Source organism: Tiliqua scincoides, chromosome 3 (assembly GCF_035046505.1).
Source record: "Tiliqua scincoides isolate rTilSci1 chromosome 3, rTilSci1.hap2, whole genome shotgun sequence".
Taxonomy (NCBI): domain Eukaryota; kingdom Metazoa; phylum Chordata; class Lepidosauria; order Squamata; family Scincidae; genus Tiliqua; species Tiliqua scincoides.
Window position 1 is genome coordinate 188,340,872 of NC_089823.1, and position 17,609 is coordinate 188,358,480.

The 17,609-nt window shown below is 44.2% G+C and overlaps 1 protein-coding gene across 1 annotated transcript in view; it reads left to right on the top strand.

Annotated features, from left to right (window-relative positions):
• Positions 1-131: 131 nt before the first annotated feature.
• The window catches only part of ARL3 (ADP ribosylation factor like GTPase 3), a 51,427-nt gene continuing 33,949 nt past the window's right edge, over positions 132-17,609 (top strand). Inside the window, exon 1 of the mRNA XM_066619696.1 lies at positions 132-217. Within this exon, the coding sequence (XP_066475793.1) occupies positions 215-217 (3 nt within the window). The 5' untranslated portion in view covers positions 132-214. The remainder of the gene's footprint in view (positions 218-17,609) is intronic.

A 17,609-nucleotide genomic window follows, 5' to 3' on the forward strand; every position in this document is an offset into this window, starting at 1 on the left:
CGACGAGCAGGGATCTGCCGGCCCCCAGAGACAGAGCGCGCATGCGCCAGGCGGCGCCGGCCTTGACAGAGCCGGCAGCGGTGGGCGTGGCTCCTCCGCTCAGGTCCCGCCTTCTCCTTGCACGGGGAGAGCTCGGGAGTGACGAACGACGTCGGGGGAGGGCTGAGCGCGCGCATGACGCAGTTGCCCATGGTAACCGGGAGCCGCGTAGAGGATGGTGAGTGTAAGCCGGGCAGGGGGACCACCCGAGGGGTGGGGGAAGGGGGCAGAACAGGCCGCCGCCTTTCCCGCGTGCGGGCCGGTGCGGGATGGCCCGTTCTGCGGGAGCGGCGCAGGGGGCAGCTGAGGAGGACGAGCGGGCCCGGCTTAGGGCAGGGAGCATCCGCGCACCTGGCGCCGCAGCGACCGCCGCGGGGTGGTGGGCGCTGAGGGGAGACTCCAGGCCTCGGGCGCCGAGTCCACGCTGAGGGCTGAGCGCGAGGGGGAGAGCCTGAGGCTGGAGCGGCTGCATCCATTGCCCTCGACGGGCACGGCACGTTCTGTCCTCGCGTGGCGCTCAGGTGGCCCTCGCAGAGGGAGGCTGCTGCAGGCGGGAGAGCGCCGTGTGGTGGTCAGTTCAGAGCCCCAGCCTGTGCTCGTCTGCTCAGAAGTGAGCCCCATTAGAGTCAGTGGGGCTTACTCCCAGGAGAGTGTGGATAGGAGTGCAGCCTTGGGGCCCAATCCTATCCAACTTTCCAGCTCCGATGCAGCCCCGTGGTATAGTAACACATGTTCCCGTACCTTGAGGAGGCCCCAGTGACTGCCCCTCCACCACACTATGCAGTGCACAGCTCACTGGCACAACTGAACCAGTACTGGAAAACTGGATAGGATTGGGCCCTCTGTCTCCAGATTACTACTGGAAAAAAAGTCCTAACAGGCCTCCAGGAATTTCTAACATTATATAATGTTGTGAGGAACAAAATCTCCAGGAGTAACTTCCATAGAGTTGGCAACTGGTGGAGTGGTTTGGGAGGTGAAATTAGACCTGGAAGATCCAGGTTCAAATTCCCCCTCAGCCAAGAAGCTTCCTGGGTGTCCTTGGGCCAGTCACTTTCTCTCAGCCTCACCTACCTCACAGGGTTGTTGTGAGGACAAAAGGAGGGGAGCAGCTGTGTACACCGCCCTGAGCTCTTTAGAGGAAGGGCAGTATAAAAATGTGAAAAATAAATAAAATAACGCCTATGAGGAGGACTAGTTCAGGTTCTGAGCTGAAAGGCTAAGGGAAACGGTACAGAAAGTATTTCTAGTTGGAAGGAAAAGACAACAGTATAGTCTCAATGCTGATATGACCACTTCTGAAATGGAAGTGGAATTAGGTCATCATAAGGTAGGATTTTTTGCACAGATACGTTTTAAAAAAGAGTAGACTATATCATGCTAGTTGTGTTTAAATGTACTGTATGCAAAAGAATGCAGAGAACAATATATTTCTGCATTTTTTGGTTCTTGTGGTCACAGGTCTGCTACTTTTGACTGTGTAAAAGACTCTGAAATCACTCAACCAGTCTACACCACCAGTGAACATAAGAACATAAGAACAGCCCCACTGGATCAGGCCATAGGCCCATCTAGTCCAGCTTCCTGTATCTCACAGCGGCCCACCAAATGCCCCAGGGAGCACACCAGATAACAAGAGACCTCATCCTGGTGCCCTCCCCTACATCTGGCATTCTGACTTAACCCATTCCTAAAATCAGGAGGTTGCGCATACACATCATGGCTTGTACCCCATAATGGATTTTTCCTCCAGAAACTTGTCCAATCCCCTTTTAAAGGCGTCTAGGCTAGACGCCAGCACCACATCCTGTGGCAAGGAGTTCCACAGACCGACCACATGCTGAGTAAAGAAATATTTTCTTTTGTCAGTCCTAACCCGCCCAACACTCAATTTTAGTGGATGTCCCCTGGTTCTGGTGTTATGTGAGAGTGTAAAGAGCATCTCCCTATCCACTCTGTCCATTCCCTGCATAATTTTGTATGTCTCAATCATGTCCCCCCTCAAGCGTCTCTTTTCTAGGCTGAAGAGGCCCAAACGCCGTAGCCTTTCCTCATAAGGAAGGTGCCCCAGCCCCGTAATCATCTTAGTTGCTCTCTTTTGCACCTTTTCCATTTCCACTATGTCTTTTTTGAGATGCGGCGACCAGAACTGGACACAATACTCCAGGTGTGGCCTTACCATAGATTTGTACAACGGCATTATAATACTAGCCGTTTTGTTCTCAATACCCTTCCTAATGATTCCAAGCATAGAATTGGCCTTCTTCACTGCTGCCGCACATTGGGTCGACACTTTCATCGACCTGTCCACCACCACCCCAAGATCTCTCTCCTGATCTGTCACAGACAGCTCAGAACCCATCAGCCTATATCTAAAGTTTTGATTTTTTGCCCCAATGTGCATGACTTTACACTCCACAGCTGGAGTATTGTGTCCAGTTCTGGTCGCCGCATCTCAAAAAAGACATAGTGGAAATGGAAAAGGTGCAAAAGAGAGCGACTAAGATGATAACGGGGCTGGGGCACCTTCCTTATGAGGAAAGGCTACGGCGTTTGGGCCTCTTCAGCCTAGAAAAGAGACGCCTGAGGGGGGACATGATTGAGACATACAAAATTATGCAGGGGATGGACAGAGTGGATAGGGAGATGCTCTTTACACTCTCACATAATACCAGAACCAGGGGACATCCACTAAAATTGAGTGTTGGGCGGATTAGGACTGACAAAAGAAAATATTTCTTTACTCAGCGTGTGGTCGGTCTGTGGAACTCCTTGCCACAGGGTGTGGTGCTGGCGTCTAGCCTGGACGCCTTTAAAAGGGGATTGGACAAGTTTCTGGAGGAAAAATCCATTATGGGGTACAAGCCATGATGTGTATGCGCAACCTCCTGATTTTAGAAATGGGCTATGTCAGAATGCCAGATGCAAGGGAGGGCACCAGGATGAGGTCTCTTGTTATCTGGTGTGCTCCCTGGGGCATTTGGTGGGCCGCTGTGAGATACAGGAAGCTGGATTAGATGGGCCTATGGCCTGATCCAGTGGGGCTGTTCTTATGTTCTAGAACCACCATTCAGAGCGTGATACCATAGTCTTCCGAGACTGAAGGTTGCCAACAAATGATGTTCTGATATTCTGAATGATTTATAATTTTTTTCAAACTGGGTAGAATAGTGAATATTTAATATTTAGATACAACAGAGGCTAGATTTCTAGAAACCCAAACCCATTGGTGCTCTTTCAGCTGTTAACATGTTTTTTTAAAGATTAAAATACACTTGCAAATAGCCATTTGTCTGCTTGCCTTGTGGGTAAAAATTATCTCCAAGCAAACAGGTAGAGAAATAGTTTTAAATTGTGTGAGAATAGCTTCTTTTGCTGTTGATGGGCCTTGAGCGAAACTTGAATTGGTATGCATGGGTAGGCAGACTAGTAGAAAAGCTGTGGTCTGATAAGTTTGTGATTGTATTTGCAAGGCTGGATTAAAAGCCTACCAGCCGGAAAAGGGGCAACCTAGTCCTAAACTGCACTAGTGCAAGGGGGCTGCACGGCCTACACTGCATCCAGTGCAGCTCAGGAGGCGGCTGGAGGTCTCCTCAGGGAAAGGGGATATATATTCCTCTTACCCTGAATAAAGCCGCAGTGTTTTCTATGGGGCTTCTCAGATCGACACCAGCTATACAGCCACGTCTGGTTTTTGGAGGCAAACAAGAAGTTGTTCCAAAAAATGGAAGTGGCTTTTAGAAGCTTCTGCAGACCATTTTGAGGCTCACCAAGGCCAGTAGAGTGGGTTGCTGGCCTGGTGTGATCTGGAAGAAGCCTCCAGGGCTGCCCAGTATTTCCAGAATGGCCCCTATTTGGAGCCATTCAGCCATTCATCCCACAACCCACCTCGCATGGGCTGGTGACCCACCAGTGTGTCACAACCCACAGTTTGGGAAAGGCTGAGTTAGCTTATCTAACACCTTCCGTAGCATATACTTTTTAAAAACTTGCGATTATACTTGGTTTTTTTAGTTACAGCTGTTAAATTGTTGAGTAACTGAATACCTGATCAATGTCCTGGAAATCAGCCAGAAATCTACCAGTAGATTCTAGTCTATTTGCTATCCGTTCCTTCTTGAAAGTAGCCATGTGGTTATCTGTTTTGTTACTAGTCAAAGCATATAAGAAAAAAAGAGTTGTGATAGGATGTGTACCAGGGAGCAAAGATTTGAATGGAAAATAGGATTGCCTTATCTTTCAAGCAGGGGTATAAACCTGCATCTTTAAATTTAACAAGAAAAGTTGTGCCATTTGAATTTCTCCTGCTGACGGAACCTTGCCAGAAAAAAGGTGGTAGCAACCCTAGTTTTCATAGATAAACATGTCACTTGGTATGAGCAGGAAATATTGTTAGGCAAACTGACTTCAAAATAACTAGAATTTTAGCGCTGGGAGAAAAATGTGAAATGAACACATACAGCAAGTAACAGGCTTAATTGGGAGTGTTGCATACAAAAGCAATTGTGTTGTATTCTGCCTGAACTGTGGGATGTATCTAAAAGGCCTGATAAGGAATATTCAAACTTATTATTTATATCTATCTTTTCAGCTATTTAGAAACTTTGTCTCATTTTATTTGAAACAATTGGATTCAGGAGTGTGGATTGCATAGGATTCCTTTGGTATGGGAAAGACACAAGCATTGCTGATTACTAGAAATTTTAAGTAGCAAAGGTGCAGTAAATGGGAGAGCTACTATTCTGTATGAATATTTTGATAAAGGTGTATGTAATTTTATGATAATTATTAGTGTTTGCCACTGTTTGGAAAACATTTTACATATGGTTATGAAACTGATGCAACTAGTACCAGTAGCTCAACCCTAAGACAAGGGAGTAAGAGAACATAGGCCTGTGAACTTGAGGGTCAGAAAAACTTTTTTCAAAATTTATGGTGGTTTTATATGACCGTGGTGTAGGTTTCCTCATGAGATAGCTGCTTGAACCCTTCACTAACAAGGCTGCAAAACTAGATGTGATAGGGCAAAATTGATGCCATTTTTGGAATCAGTGCCCCAAATGTACCCAGAGAAAGGTTTGATTTTTTTAAGATAGCAAAATGTGTGTTGGCCTGTTTAATCAAATGCCTTGCTTCAGGGCATCAGTTAGTTGGCTGAGGTCATGACAGATTCACTCTACACATCTGTCCTCCCACAACTTGTTTAACTAATTGCACAATCGACTATTTAAGTATTAGAATTGCAGATGCCAGATATTGCATAAATACACATCATAGGTAACTCACTAAGAGCATAAGAACCATCTCAGACCAAAAGTCTGCCTATCTAGCATACTGTCTATAGTAGTTGCCTTTGGGATGTTCCTGTTTAGGGCATGATGGAGATAACTATCTCCTGGTTCTTTGTCTTCAACATTTAGTAGTCGGAGATGCTGACTCTGAACATGGAGGCTCGTATTTCTTTAAAGTTGTTATTGTTAATAACTAGCGCCTCCATACATTTGTTTAATTACTATATCTTATGGCAGTGAATTGCACTGGGTAAAGATGCATTTCCTTATTTCTATCCTGAACTTTCAATTGGTAAGTTTCTTTGGCTGAATCTGATGTTCAGTGTTTTTGAAAAAGAGATTAAATTTCTATCCAGTCATTCTCTCCCACTATTCATAACTTTATGCATTACTAGCCAATCTCCCCAAATCTTATTTTGTCAGAGTTCAGCAGGGCTTACCAAAAGGTTGGCGCTAAAGTAAAGGCGTTCGTGTAGGGCGTGCAGCCCTGCACGAGTGCCCTGGATCCTGCGGAGCACAGCTCTGCCGATCCACCTCTCTCCCTCCCACGACATGCCTGCCGTCCGCCCCCTGGCATGCCTCCCTCTGCCCCGTCCACGCCCCCACCGGCCTCCCCCCTCCCCAGAATACCTCCTCCCTGTCCATGCCCCTGCCTCCCATTCTGCAGCCTGGTGGTATGGGAGACCGCCAAGCCACAGAACCTGGGTGACTGCTGCGCACTAGCCCAACACCAGCCGGCACTGGGCTAGCACCAGCGGGAGCCTGGCAGTGAGCCCTGCAAACATGCCTTACGGCACGTTTGTGACTGTTCTCAACAGCACGGAGCCATGCTGCCGACCACAGGATTGGGCTCTTAGGCTGCAATTCTGTACACCAGTGGTTCTCACACTTTTAGCACCGGGACCCACTTTTTAGAATGAGAATCTATCAAGACCCACTGGATTTGACATCATCAAGCAGGGAAATTTTTAAGAACTGTAGGCTGTAATCCTATGCACATTTACACTGGATTAAGTCCCATTGATTATCATTGTTGAAAGCACCCACATATTAGCCTGTTGAAAGTACCGATTTGTAACATTTGCCCAAATGCAGTTACATACCATGGCAGAATCAAGTCTGATATATTAAAAATAAAATATTGAAATGAATGGGGACCCACCTGAAAGTGTCTCCCTCTGCCCCCGCAGGGGCTGCTTTGCTGCTTCCCCCCTGCCCTCGCCCCTTAAAGGGAACAGGGCATCTTTACACAAGCTGATGGGTCGTTACCCACCACTTTGAGAACCACTGCTGTCGATCATGTTTGAACCCAGTTTCAGTCTTTTGTTTGACTTGGAAGTCCCTAACTGCACATCTTGCTCTCTAGTTCTGCCTTCACTTTGCTGTGTCACTGAGTTTGCCCCACCCCTGTCAAGATTTACCCTGGTTCCTGAACTCCTAGGGACTTTGGGAACCATTGTCTTAGCTTGAGGAGGCTTCCATGTTGCTCCCCCCAACCGCAACATGCTGCACACGATTCATTGGCATGGCTGCATCAGTGCTGGAAAGTTGGATAAGATCAGGCCCTAAGTGACATTGGTAGAAAGATAGCTGTTTCTGATCTGTAGGTAAATGCCGCATCAACTAGGTAAACTTTTGCTGGTCACCAGAGGCAGAATTCTTTGGATTTTTACTCTAAATTCATTATTAAAGCTTTGTAGCTAATCCAGCTAAACAGCAGATATTTACTTCTTTCCTCTCATGGGATTTTGCACTCTTCTCTTTAGTGATTGGCAGGCCCTCCCTTCTGCTAACCAATAATACATGTGGTAATTCTGCCTATGGTATTACTTGTACGGATCACTTTCTCAGTATATATAGGCATTGAATATATAGGTAAACATTATTCTGTTTTCCACTGTGCCTGTCCTGGTGTCATACTTAAATTTTTTTTTGTATCTTAATACTGTATAATGTCTTGTTCTCCTATGCTATAGACTAGCCAAGATGTTTTGACAGTTAGCCATATTACAGCTGCAGTTTTTCAAGGAGAACTGGGAGCCATTGTTGTTTAATTTCTTGTGAGCAGAACTAGTTGGGAAACTACTTATTGTAAAGTATAAACTCTGATATACACAAGTGGAAATTTATAAATTGATTCTGTGCATTTATGACATTAAAAGCTTGTAAAATTCTTCTCTGCTTTGGTTCAATGATCATCTGCCAAGGATTAAATGTTTGAAATTTTAAACTGTAGATTAAGCAAGAGAGTGTCATACAATATCCTTTGATTAGCTTTCCCTATCTTCTGGTCCATAAAGAATAACTGCAGTGGTGGGAAATCCATTCAGGTATTTTTGTATGTGTTTGCTGTTGAGAGAGTAGCCTTCACAGTGTCTAACTGGAAGGGTGGTAGTACTGTACCTGCACTTTCAAACAGCAGTAGTTTATTCTAACTATAACTTCAGCAGTAAAGTTCTTCTCTGTGCTGTCTGCACATCTAGTGTAGTGGTGAGTAAATGACTGCTTTAGTATGTCTATACCTATTGAGATGAAGTACCTTATTGCTAGACTAAACCACAGGGTTGCTGTTTGAGAGAATAGGTGCAAATGCATTGTAGATTGACTAGTCAGCGTATTTCAAAGAAAAAACAATAAGGAACCTTTGGCTTAGAGAATTGCTGTCCTTTTGAATGTGTTAACTATTATGCATTAACATTTCAATTATTAACAGAATGTTCAAGCACTAACATTCTTATAATTTCAGTTTAAAAAAATAGTTTCATATACTTATGTGATCATTTTTATAGCCCAGTCCTATTCAGGTGCCATACTGATGGCTCACTGATGCCAGCACAATGAGCACTATATCCTGTCCAGGCACTCCATGCTAGCATAGCCTTTCTAGTAACACTGTCACAGCCCCTCCCATTAATGCCCCCAGTGTCCATAGAAATCCTGACACAGCTTGTTGTACATGGAATGGCAATCTGACTTCAGTGCAATATCAGTCTGACATCCAAGGGCCCAGTCAATGTGTCCATCCAGCCCCATGCCAGAGAGATGCCACCAAGATGAACTGAGCAGTGGGTAAGGGCAGGTGCAGGGCCAATGAGAAGCCACTGCTGGGGTGATGTCCTGGTAGCCCCTGGAAATGAACAAAATAGCAACAGTCACTAACATCTATTGTAGAGGGATGCCCCAATAACATTTCCCCCCTGCAGGCACCACAGCAGCCCCACCCCATAAGAGCTATTGTGGTGCAAGCAGCAAAGGGCAGAAGCAGGGTTTAAGTCTCTTTGCACCACTCTGGAAAGTGCACTCATTCAGGAAATAGATTTTTGATCCAGTAGAGCAAGATTGTTACTTGGAAGAGGGCACCATGAAACCTGGTAGCTCACTGTACAAAGATGCAGGCTGGGAGTCAAGCAAGAAGGATTGAGCGCAGCCAAGGGGCTGGTTTTGCGCAGCCAAGGGGCAAGGCACTCACTTTTTGTATGACTGGGGAGAAACATCTATTGCAGGGACAAAGGAAGAGGGGGAGGCAGGTCTCAAACTCCCACTGGCCTCCCCTCAGTGTTGCTTTCTAATCACCCAGCCACAACAGAAAAACAAAGAGCATCCCATGGGGCATTTAACATCTTGCATCACTACAAACAGGCATACCTGCCTGGGTAACTATAGCACAGAGACCAATCATGGAGCACTGCATGGGCCAATCATTGGGTTTATACTTGACGCAGAACGCCTAATGAAGCTATCTGCTCATCTAGCTGCACCATCCTATGCCCTTTGCATCATTGCTGGTAGCTGTTGGCATGGCTATCAATATGCTCCTCTCCCCAACCCCCTGCAACTGTGTGCCTCATTGACCCTGGCAGCAGAAAGTGGGGCTCAAGACCACAAGGGAGTGTCCTCCCACCATTGAAGTCTGAGGAGTCATTTTGGAGCTTTTGTGGGGATGTGCTGTTCTGGGCTATTGTGACTGTCCTGCTAGCACATGACTGCCCCACTACATTAACACAGAATGTTTGTGTCAATGTACACTAAATGTCATGAGTTCACAGCAGGAAAGTCACAGTAGCCTGGATCATGTGGATGAAGATGATGTGGATGAGATCGTGATGTTGCATGGCAGCAACATGAGCATCACTACAATGCTGAAGTGGCTTGAAGTCAGCATGCACTGACTCTAGCTCAGTATTGTTTCCTCTGGCTGGCGGCAGCTCTCCAAAGACTAAGACTGAGACCTTTCATAGGAACATACAAAGCTGCCTTACACTGAATTGGACCATGATGATGCTGACTGATGTTAGTTTTTCAGGGTTTCAGACAGGAATCCTTTTCTGCTATACCTGGAGATGTTGGGGGATCATCTGCAAACAAAGCAACTGTTCTACCACTGGACTATCATTTTTAGCCTCGTTGCCAGAAGTCCTGATTAAGTGGAGATGCACAACTGGAAGCTAAAGGTTCTAGCACAGTGGTTCTCAACTTTTTTCACTTGCGTACCCCTTGGCAGCCCATTTCCATAAATTGTACAGGGAACAAATTAATTAGCAAATATATTTGCTGTTATTTCAAACTTATATGTTTTAAACTCCTGATCCATATTTGACAATACACTAATTGAAGACCAAAAACTAACAGTTGGTAGAGCTTTCACTGCCTTCCTTCCTGCCTTGCCAGTCCCACAAGGTATTCTAATACAGATCTACTTTTTCTGCCATTATTCAATTTTTTAGTACCCCTAAAAGTCCTGGCAAGTACCCCTGGGGGTACACATACCCCAGGTTGGGAACCACTAGCAGCAGACTGGTCCCAATGAATGATTTAGCAAGTATGGCTGAAAAACAGTTCCGAGTATCTGTTTTCAGAAATTAAACTTTTCAGTTAATACTGTGTCAGGCCTGAACCCATTAACACAGCAGTTTTCAAACTCTCTTGGAGATTTTAAGCAGCTTGTGGGGACGTGGGGGGAGGCAGCAAGGAAAAGGCAGCAGCACAATCCCCAGGATCGCACCACTTGGGGGGCTGCAGGGGCTTGGCTGCACTGACCTGAGCCTCCTGCAACCTGGGGGTGCGGGGAACCCAGTGCGACCTTCTGTAGGGCTCCCTGCAGCTTCAGAGGTGAAATTGGAGTGATCACGCTCCACTTCCGCTTTAGTGGAGGCAGGACGCAATCGCTCTGTTTTCGCTTTCAAAGCTATGGCGAGCACTGCAGAAGGTTGCGCAGGGCTCCCCGCACCCCCAGGAGGCTCAGGTCAGTGCAGCCAAGCCCCTGCAGCCCCCTGCCTCCTCCCTGCCCCCAGGCTGCCCTTGCCCCTTAAAGTGAAAGTGACCAGGGCCCACAGGCTGGGGCGTAGTGACGCCCCAGTTTGAAAAGCCCTGCCGTTAACAGTTAATCATGATTTGTTTCCACAAGTCAGTGTAATATGGTCTTCTTGGCAGGAAGGTTCACTGTCACACTCTGCTCTTAGGAGAGACACAGCTGTCTGTTTAAGCAGAAGGTGTGGCTTGACATGTGCTGTGTAGAGCAATGGCGCTCAGCCATGGCATTGTGCGGATCGTTTGGAACGGTCTCTTTATATCTGAATTCACTAACAGTATTAGCTCTGGGCCTTACGGACCATGAACCTATGCTTGCAGGCTTCTTATGTACAGACAGAAGGTTAAACTGTGAGAGGATTGACTGGGGAACCACTACCCCCATGCACTCCGTCCACCTATAATTCCAGCAATCCATCCTATGCCTTTAAGATGGGGTAGGCTTTATAAATTAGCAGGCAAGCTGGAGGCTTAAGTGATGTGATGTCACAAAGGTTGCCTGGATCAGTGCTGGCATTAGAAAGTAATGTTCTGCTTCCAGTACTAGAAGCACTGACCCAGATGCCAGCTACTGATTTCTGATTGGGCAGGCAACCAGGAGTGATGCAAATGAGAAACCTGATAATGTAATCCTGGAAAGGGATGGACATTTGCTCTTGGTTAGTACAGTACTTTAAAGAGAAAGCTACTTGAATTATTTTCTGAAACACCAACATTTTTTTTCCAAATAAAGTGGGCTGTTACAGAAGTTATTTGAATACCTGCAGTAACATTGTATGTCCAGTTTGAACACTATTAACGTTCTTTTAGTAAAAGGTTTTATTAAAAATATCTGTTGGTTTCATTGATAGAAAGCTAGCACTCCTGTAACTGAAAATCTGGTGTTAGGACTCAAATACCATAATTTTCTGTGCAGTCCTATATGCATCTAGTTAGAAGTATGTCCAATTGAGCTCAATGGAAACTACTCCCAGTTAACTGTGCATGTAGCCTTGCAGCCCAATGCTACAATCCTATGTACATTTCATTTGGGAATAAATCTCATTGAACATCGTGGGGTTTACTTCTGCGTGAATGTGCATAGGATTGTATTGTCAAAAACAAAATATGTCTTTGTTAATACAATAGTTGGCAACCTTCAGTCTCGAGAGACTATGGTACCACGCTCTGAATGGTGGTTCTGGAACAGCGTCTAGTGTGACTAATACAATTGATACCTAGATAATCTTATCTAATCCCCATTCTCATCTCAGTCTAGATTGGAATTATTTAAAACTACAGAGGAAGTCAGAAGAGGGCCTTTGCGTAGATTAGTGATTTTTAAACTTTCGACCTTCTGCTAATGTTTCCATGTCAATTTATATTCTGCAGAACAGCTAGACCCCTACCATGGAATTCCTGCCCATTACAGAGGATTCTCTGCCATGTTCTAGACCAGTGGTTCTCACACATTTAGTTCCAGGACCCACTTTTTAAAATGAGAATCTTTCAGGACCCACCAGAAGTGATGTCATGATCAGAAGTGACATCATCAAGCAGGAAAATTTTTAACCTAGGTTGCAATCCTACCCACACTTACCCAGGAGTACGTCCCATTTACTATCGTTATTAAAAGACTGTACAGATTAGCTTGTTAAAAGTACAGGTCTACAACATTTCCCCAAATGTAGTCACATACCATGTTAGCAGCAAGTCTAATATATTAAAAATAAATTATTGGAATGAATGGGGACCCACCTGAAATTGGTTCACGACCCACCTAGTGGGTCCCAACTCACAGTTGAGAAACACTGTTCTAGACAGGCAACTCACATGGGCAGGGGCACCCCAAACCGATCTGTAGCCTGAAAGCAGGCCATCCACTGCCCACCTTCACCCTGCTGTTCTGCCACCCATCTTCACCACTGCCCTAGCCAACCAGCTAGCACACTGCCCTCCCAATGCAATCAGCTTACTTCACTTCATCATCCTTTACTGGCCTGACATTGCTGGTTCTAAATTGGCCAGGGACCTCTTCATTTCCAGTGTGCTTCCCACTGATGTATAGTCAGTCTAGAACCAGGAGAGGAGGTGGCAAAGACCCCTTTTCGAAATGCTTATTGGAAAAGGACCGTGGTTGCAGCAGCTTCTTCCAATGCTCTCACCACAGTCTTCGGCAGTGCCACTGGAGTAGATAGTAAGCCTCCCACATTCTCCTCTTCTACTCATGTGCTCTCAAAGAAGAGTGTACAAGAATGTGATGGGGTAGTGGTTGGGCAGTGGCTAGGGAAAGTGATGGGCAAATGTGGGTTGTGGGACATCCCCTGCCAATTTGCCACTTTCCCCAGTCTTTTGCTCAAAGCAGCTGTTTCAGTTTCCTCCTTATTGTATCATTTGTGCACATGAGGCTCTGGTGGGACTCAGCATTGCTGAGGATATCTTCCTAGAATATACTCTTTGTCTGCACATTGCAGGGAAGGATTGATTCTAATGGAAAGCTTGTATGCTGTTCCTGGTCTTACTGAAGAATACCTGATAAGCTTCCTAGGAACCTTAGATTTCTCCAGAACACAGTTAAAAACCCACTGTGGTTGATTATCTGTGTCACTTGTTGACCTAAAATATTAGTGCTGAGGTTTCTTTTTCCTGAAGTTCAAGGAAGAGTTCAAAACATTTGCCATAAACTTCATGAAACTTTATGTCGCTATTAGAATGAGATAGCATGGGGGAAGGAGAAGCATTTACGCTGTCTTTTTCCATCCCCCAGATCAGCCTTGCTTAACCTTCACCTTCTCTTTCTCTGCAGCTGTCAGAATCTGCTTTCCACCTCTCCATCCCTGCCACCCTTTCTAAAGGGGAAAAGGAGAGCAGTAGCGAGGAAGAGAAGTGAAGATGAGCCATAGAGTGACACCACTTTTCATTTCCTTATTCCTTTCTCATTCTCCCTGCCTTTTGGAAGGGTGGCAGGGACCCTGGAATGAGGAAGGCAGCTGCTGATGGCCCATGGCAACCTATTAGAGAACCAGTTCTGTCTTGGAGGAAAAATGTGAGCAGAAACCAATAAGAATCTAGGTTTGTGCTTGCAGATCCTTCTTAGAAGGGCTATATGGGATTGCAAAATATTTTCAGCTAGGCACATAACACATCTTCAAAAATTAGCATCAGAAACTGCCCTTTTGGCAAGTTATTTTTCAGTAGTTGTGTGTATGTGTGTGTGACTTGAGCTCTGCAACTGTTTACCTGTTTCTGTTACAGCTATGGTATTTGAATAGTATTTGATACATCATGAAAAGTTACAAGTTAGTAATTCAATACCTAGCCCAGTGCCTATGCCAGTGTGGCTACTTGTAGTCAGTCCTGCTTAAAAGTCTTAACTTGGAGACTCCATTTTGACCAGGATTTCTGTTCATTTAAGAGAACACGGTTTGCTTTGAGATTTAATGTTAGTGAGAAGACATTAGAAAAACCAGTATAGAGCAGATATTTGTAATATCTACGGTTACCATAGGTCACTGGCAAAGCTAGAATGAGAAAATCTATCTTTAAACTCTAATAAAATGTTCTTCATGCAGTTGCAATTTTGATTGGTCTGTATCTTATTGGATGTAATAGATCAGCTCACATATATTTACATATCAGTACCCAGCATGCACTTCCAGCTGACACTTCTTTCATAACAGCACAGGTGTTTTGAGTACTGGCACCACCAATGCATACAATTATTTCTAGGATTTTCGCATTGCAGATAAATTCACAAGCATATTCTGTTTCCAGACCTTGAAAGGGCCTCTCAGCTCAAGGGTGTATCATTTGAAATCTGCTTAACTTTTTGTAGTCAGACAATGGAGAGAATGGGGATGTTAGCAATAGCAGTATCCTGAAATTGCTGGCATATGAATGTCTCATTTGTCCAGAATAGTTCAGAGAATAAATACAAGGGGCTTTGGATAATCAGAGTCATTGCTAGGTAAGAATTCATGCCATGGCTTGAAGTAATTTAGTGTCTAGCTAAGAGAGAGATTTGGTTTACAAGATTTTGTAGAAATGGAGTCTAGCTTGTGGCAAAGGTGTGTGTTTGTTTTTTGTTTTTAAACTAAATTGGCAGCTTGGCTGGAATTCTTTATAGCCCCAAATTGTGAGACTTAACACCTTGATCTCAATGATTTACGTTCATGTATTTTCACATCTCCTGACACTAATTAATGGCAATTCCTAACAGCAGTAGGAGCTGGATATGGGGGTAAGATGATTTTCCTACAGCAAGAATGAAAAGGAGGTAATATCCTCCTTTCTGAACTGATGCTGTCATCTCTTGCCACATGACCTCTAGTGTAGTTCTTGGAGGCACCAAAGGAAGGATTAGATCCATGAAGAATTTAGTTAAGTGTTTGGGCATTATCTTTGATCCTTCTCTTCCTTTCTCAGCTTGCATTATTACTCTAGCTAAGATTTGCTGGATCTTTTTGTATAATATTTTTAAAATCTATCCTGATTCTGCTAAAACCCCTATTCAGTCTCTCCTATCCTGTGTTTATTGATGAAATCTCTTGCTTACTGGTCTTTCTGTCTCTCTGCTTCAGCCTATTATCTTTATCCTCCATTCTTAATTTTTCTTCCTTTGTGCTTCCTCATGTTACAGCTCTATGTTCCATTTTGGTCTGAATGGTGAGGGAATAGCCATTTTTGTTTTTGTCCCAGGAGCCTTCAGTTCAAACTGAAACTGCCTTGCAGAATCCATCAGAGGCCAATCAAATTATGTCTGCATAAAACCTGCTACAGTCCATTTTAAGACTGTTTCAGACTTGGAGCTCTTCTGTCATGTCCAACCTCCCCCCCTTGTGTGTGTGTTTTGCTTAACATTCAGCCTAAATAAGAGGTCTAGAGAACTCAAAAGCCTGCTAGCTCCTTCTGTGACATTATAGCTGGCCCTAATAAAGGCATTACTCTGTTTGGTGTTTGGAGTTTTTACTAATGGATCAATAATGGCTACCTATGATTTTTGCACATATATACAGATTATATTCTAATTTTTCTAGTCTAGTATGTGATCTTCTGTTCTTGCAGTTATTATTGGCTAACTGTAATCTCATCTTGAATGGCACAACCTAATCTGAAGCCAAACACTGAATTTATCACACTTCCTGTAAAATCTTTCCACTTATTATTAAATTACTGTTAATATCTCTTTTACTGCTGTTTGTAGGTTTGATCTGTCTTCTGATTCTGATCTTTCTTTTCATTCACACAATAATTTGATTGCGAAGATCTACTCTTGTTTTTTTAATCAACTCTGCATAGATACTCTCTTATTTCATTTCTCAAATTTTCTGCTGTCTTTTTCTCTTCACTCATCATTTTGTTCACATATCACATCTTTACTTTTTATTGGCTAATTTCCTGACTGTATTGTTTATAATCTTCTCCTTTCTTTTTAGGGTTTTCATGATTTTCCTATTTCTGTTTCTTCTCCCTGCTTTCTCCTGATATGCTCTTCATGTGTTATTCTTTGCTCAGCCTAACCTTTTGGATAGGCCTCTGGTTTCGTTGACGGTGTCTTGCCTTCCATCATTTGCTCTAGTTTCTCCTTATGCTTAGAATTCTAAGGGCCCAATCCTAACAGGCTGCTGCACTATTGGAACTTGCTTTCTGGTGGTGCAGTGTCCTTTCTGGTATAGCGAAATGTACAACCATTTTGCTTTCATGTGTAACCAGCCCCCACTGGAAATGGTGAGCAGGGACGGCTGTGTGACAACAGCAATCCCAGATGCCCCATGCCAGTAAGTTAGTGCAGGGGGTGGGATAAATGGGGCAGGGAGGGGGAAGGACAGGATGGGAACTGGGCAAAAGAGAACTGCAAAGGGTGGAGGGATAGTTATAGTGGCGGCAGCTCCACCAATATCCTATCCTTCTTTCCAGCCTTGATCCACCTCCTTTGGTCTTTTCAGAGTTGCACCAAACATAGTACTGGCACAAGTCTGACTAGACCTATACGGGAAGTGGAAGCTTACCCAAGGAAAGGAAAGCTCCATCAGTGCAGTTACATCAGTGCAGGGAGGGTTTAGTTAAGATTGGGCTGTCAGCCACTTAATCAACTTTCCTCTTTTCTTTTTAAATCACGAAAGCATTTTGAAAATGCACTCATTTCACACTGTATTTTCTTTTATGTTAAGCTTCCTCTAGTTTTTTGGTTCAGAATCCATTTTTCCATATTTCCGGTTTGCTTGCTTGCTTTCGCATTTCATGTCCACACCCTTAATTTTTCTGTTGTATTGGCTGATTTTAGACTGTGAGACTGCAGGCAGAAAATAAAGTTTTTTTAAAAACGTTGTACAACTCCTAGAAATTTGGAGTGCTTTATAAATAAAAGACATATCTCTTCACCGGTTTCCTTTATTGTTTCATATTAACTTTAAACTTCTTCTAACCTCCAAGTCTCTTCGTGGTCTTGCCCCTTTAATCTATCCTTCTATTGCTTGCTCTCTATTCTCCTCCTCAGCCCCTTCATTCATCAAATACTAATCTTCTCACTAAACCTCCTCTCCCTTATGTTATTCCTTGTCTGCGTGCATTCATTCTTGCAGCCCCTTGCTTGTGGAGCTCTTTCCCTTTAGAGAGTCAGCTGGCCTCCTCTTTGTCCTTTAATTAATTATTAAAACCTCATTTAATCTCTTTGGTTTTTCTCTTCAGTGTTATTTTGATTTTTTAATTGTTATCCACCAGTATAGTTATAATAGTTATCTACTGTTAAGTAGGTTTTACTTAATTCTTATTTTCTTTTAACCTTGTCCCATGTTTTTCCCCGGTTCTAAATTCCCTCTCTTTTGTCTTGTGTGTTTCAGATTGTGAACCTGCAAACAGGGACCTCTGCATTTTATGCATGTACAGCACCTACTACATTTTAGTCTTGTATCGGTGACAGAGGCAGCGCAATCCAGAATGCCGCCTTGGGTCCGCTGCCTTTACATAATTACAAAAAGCAGACAGACACAACTA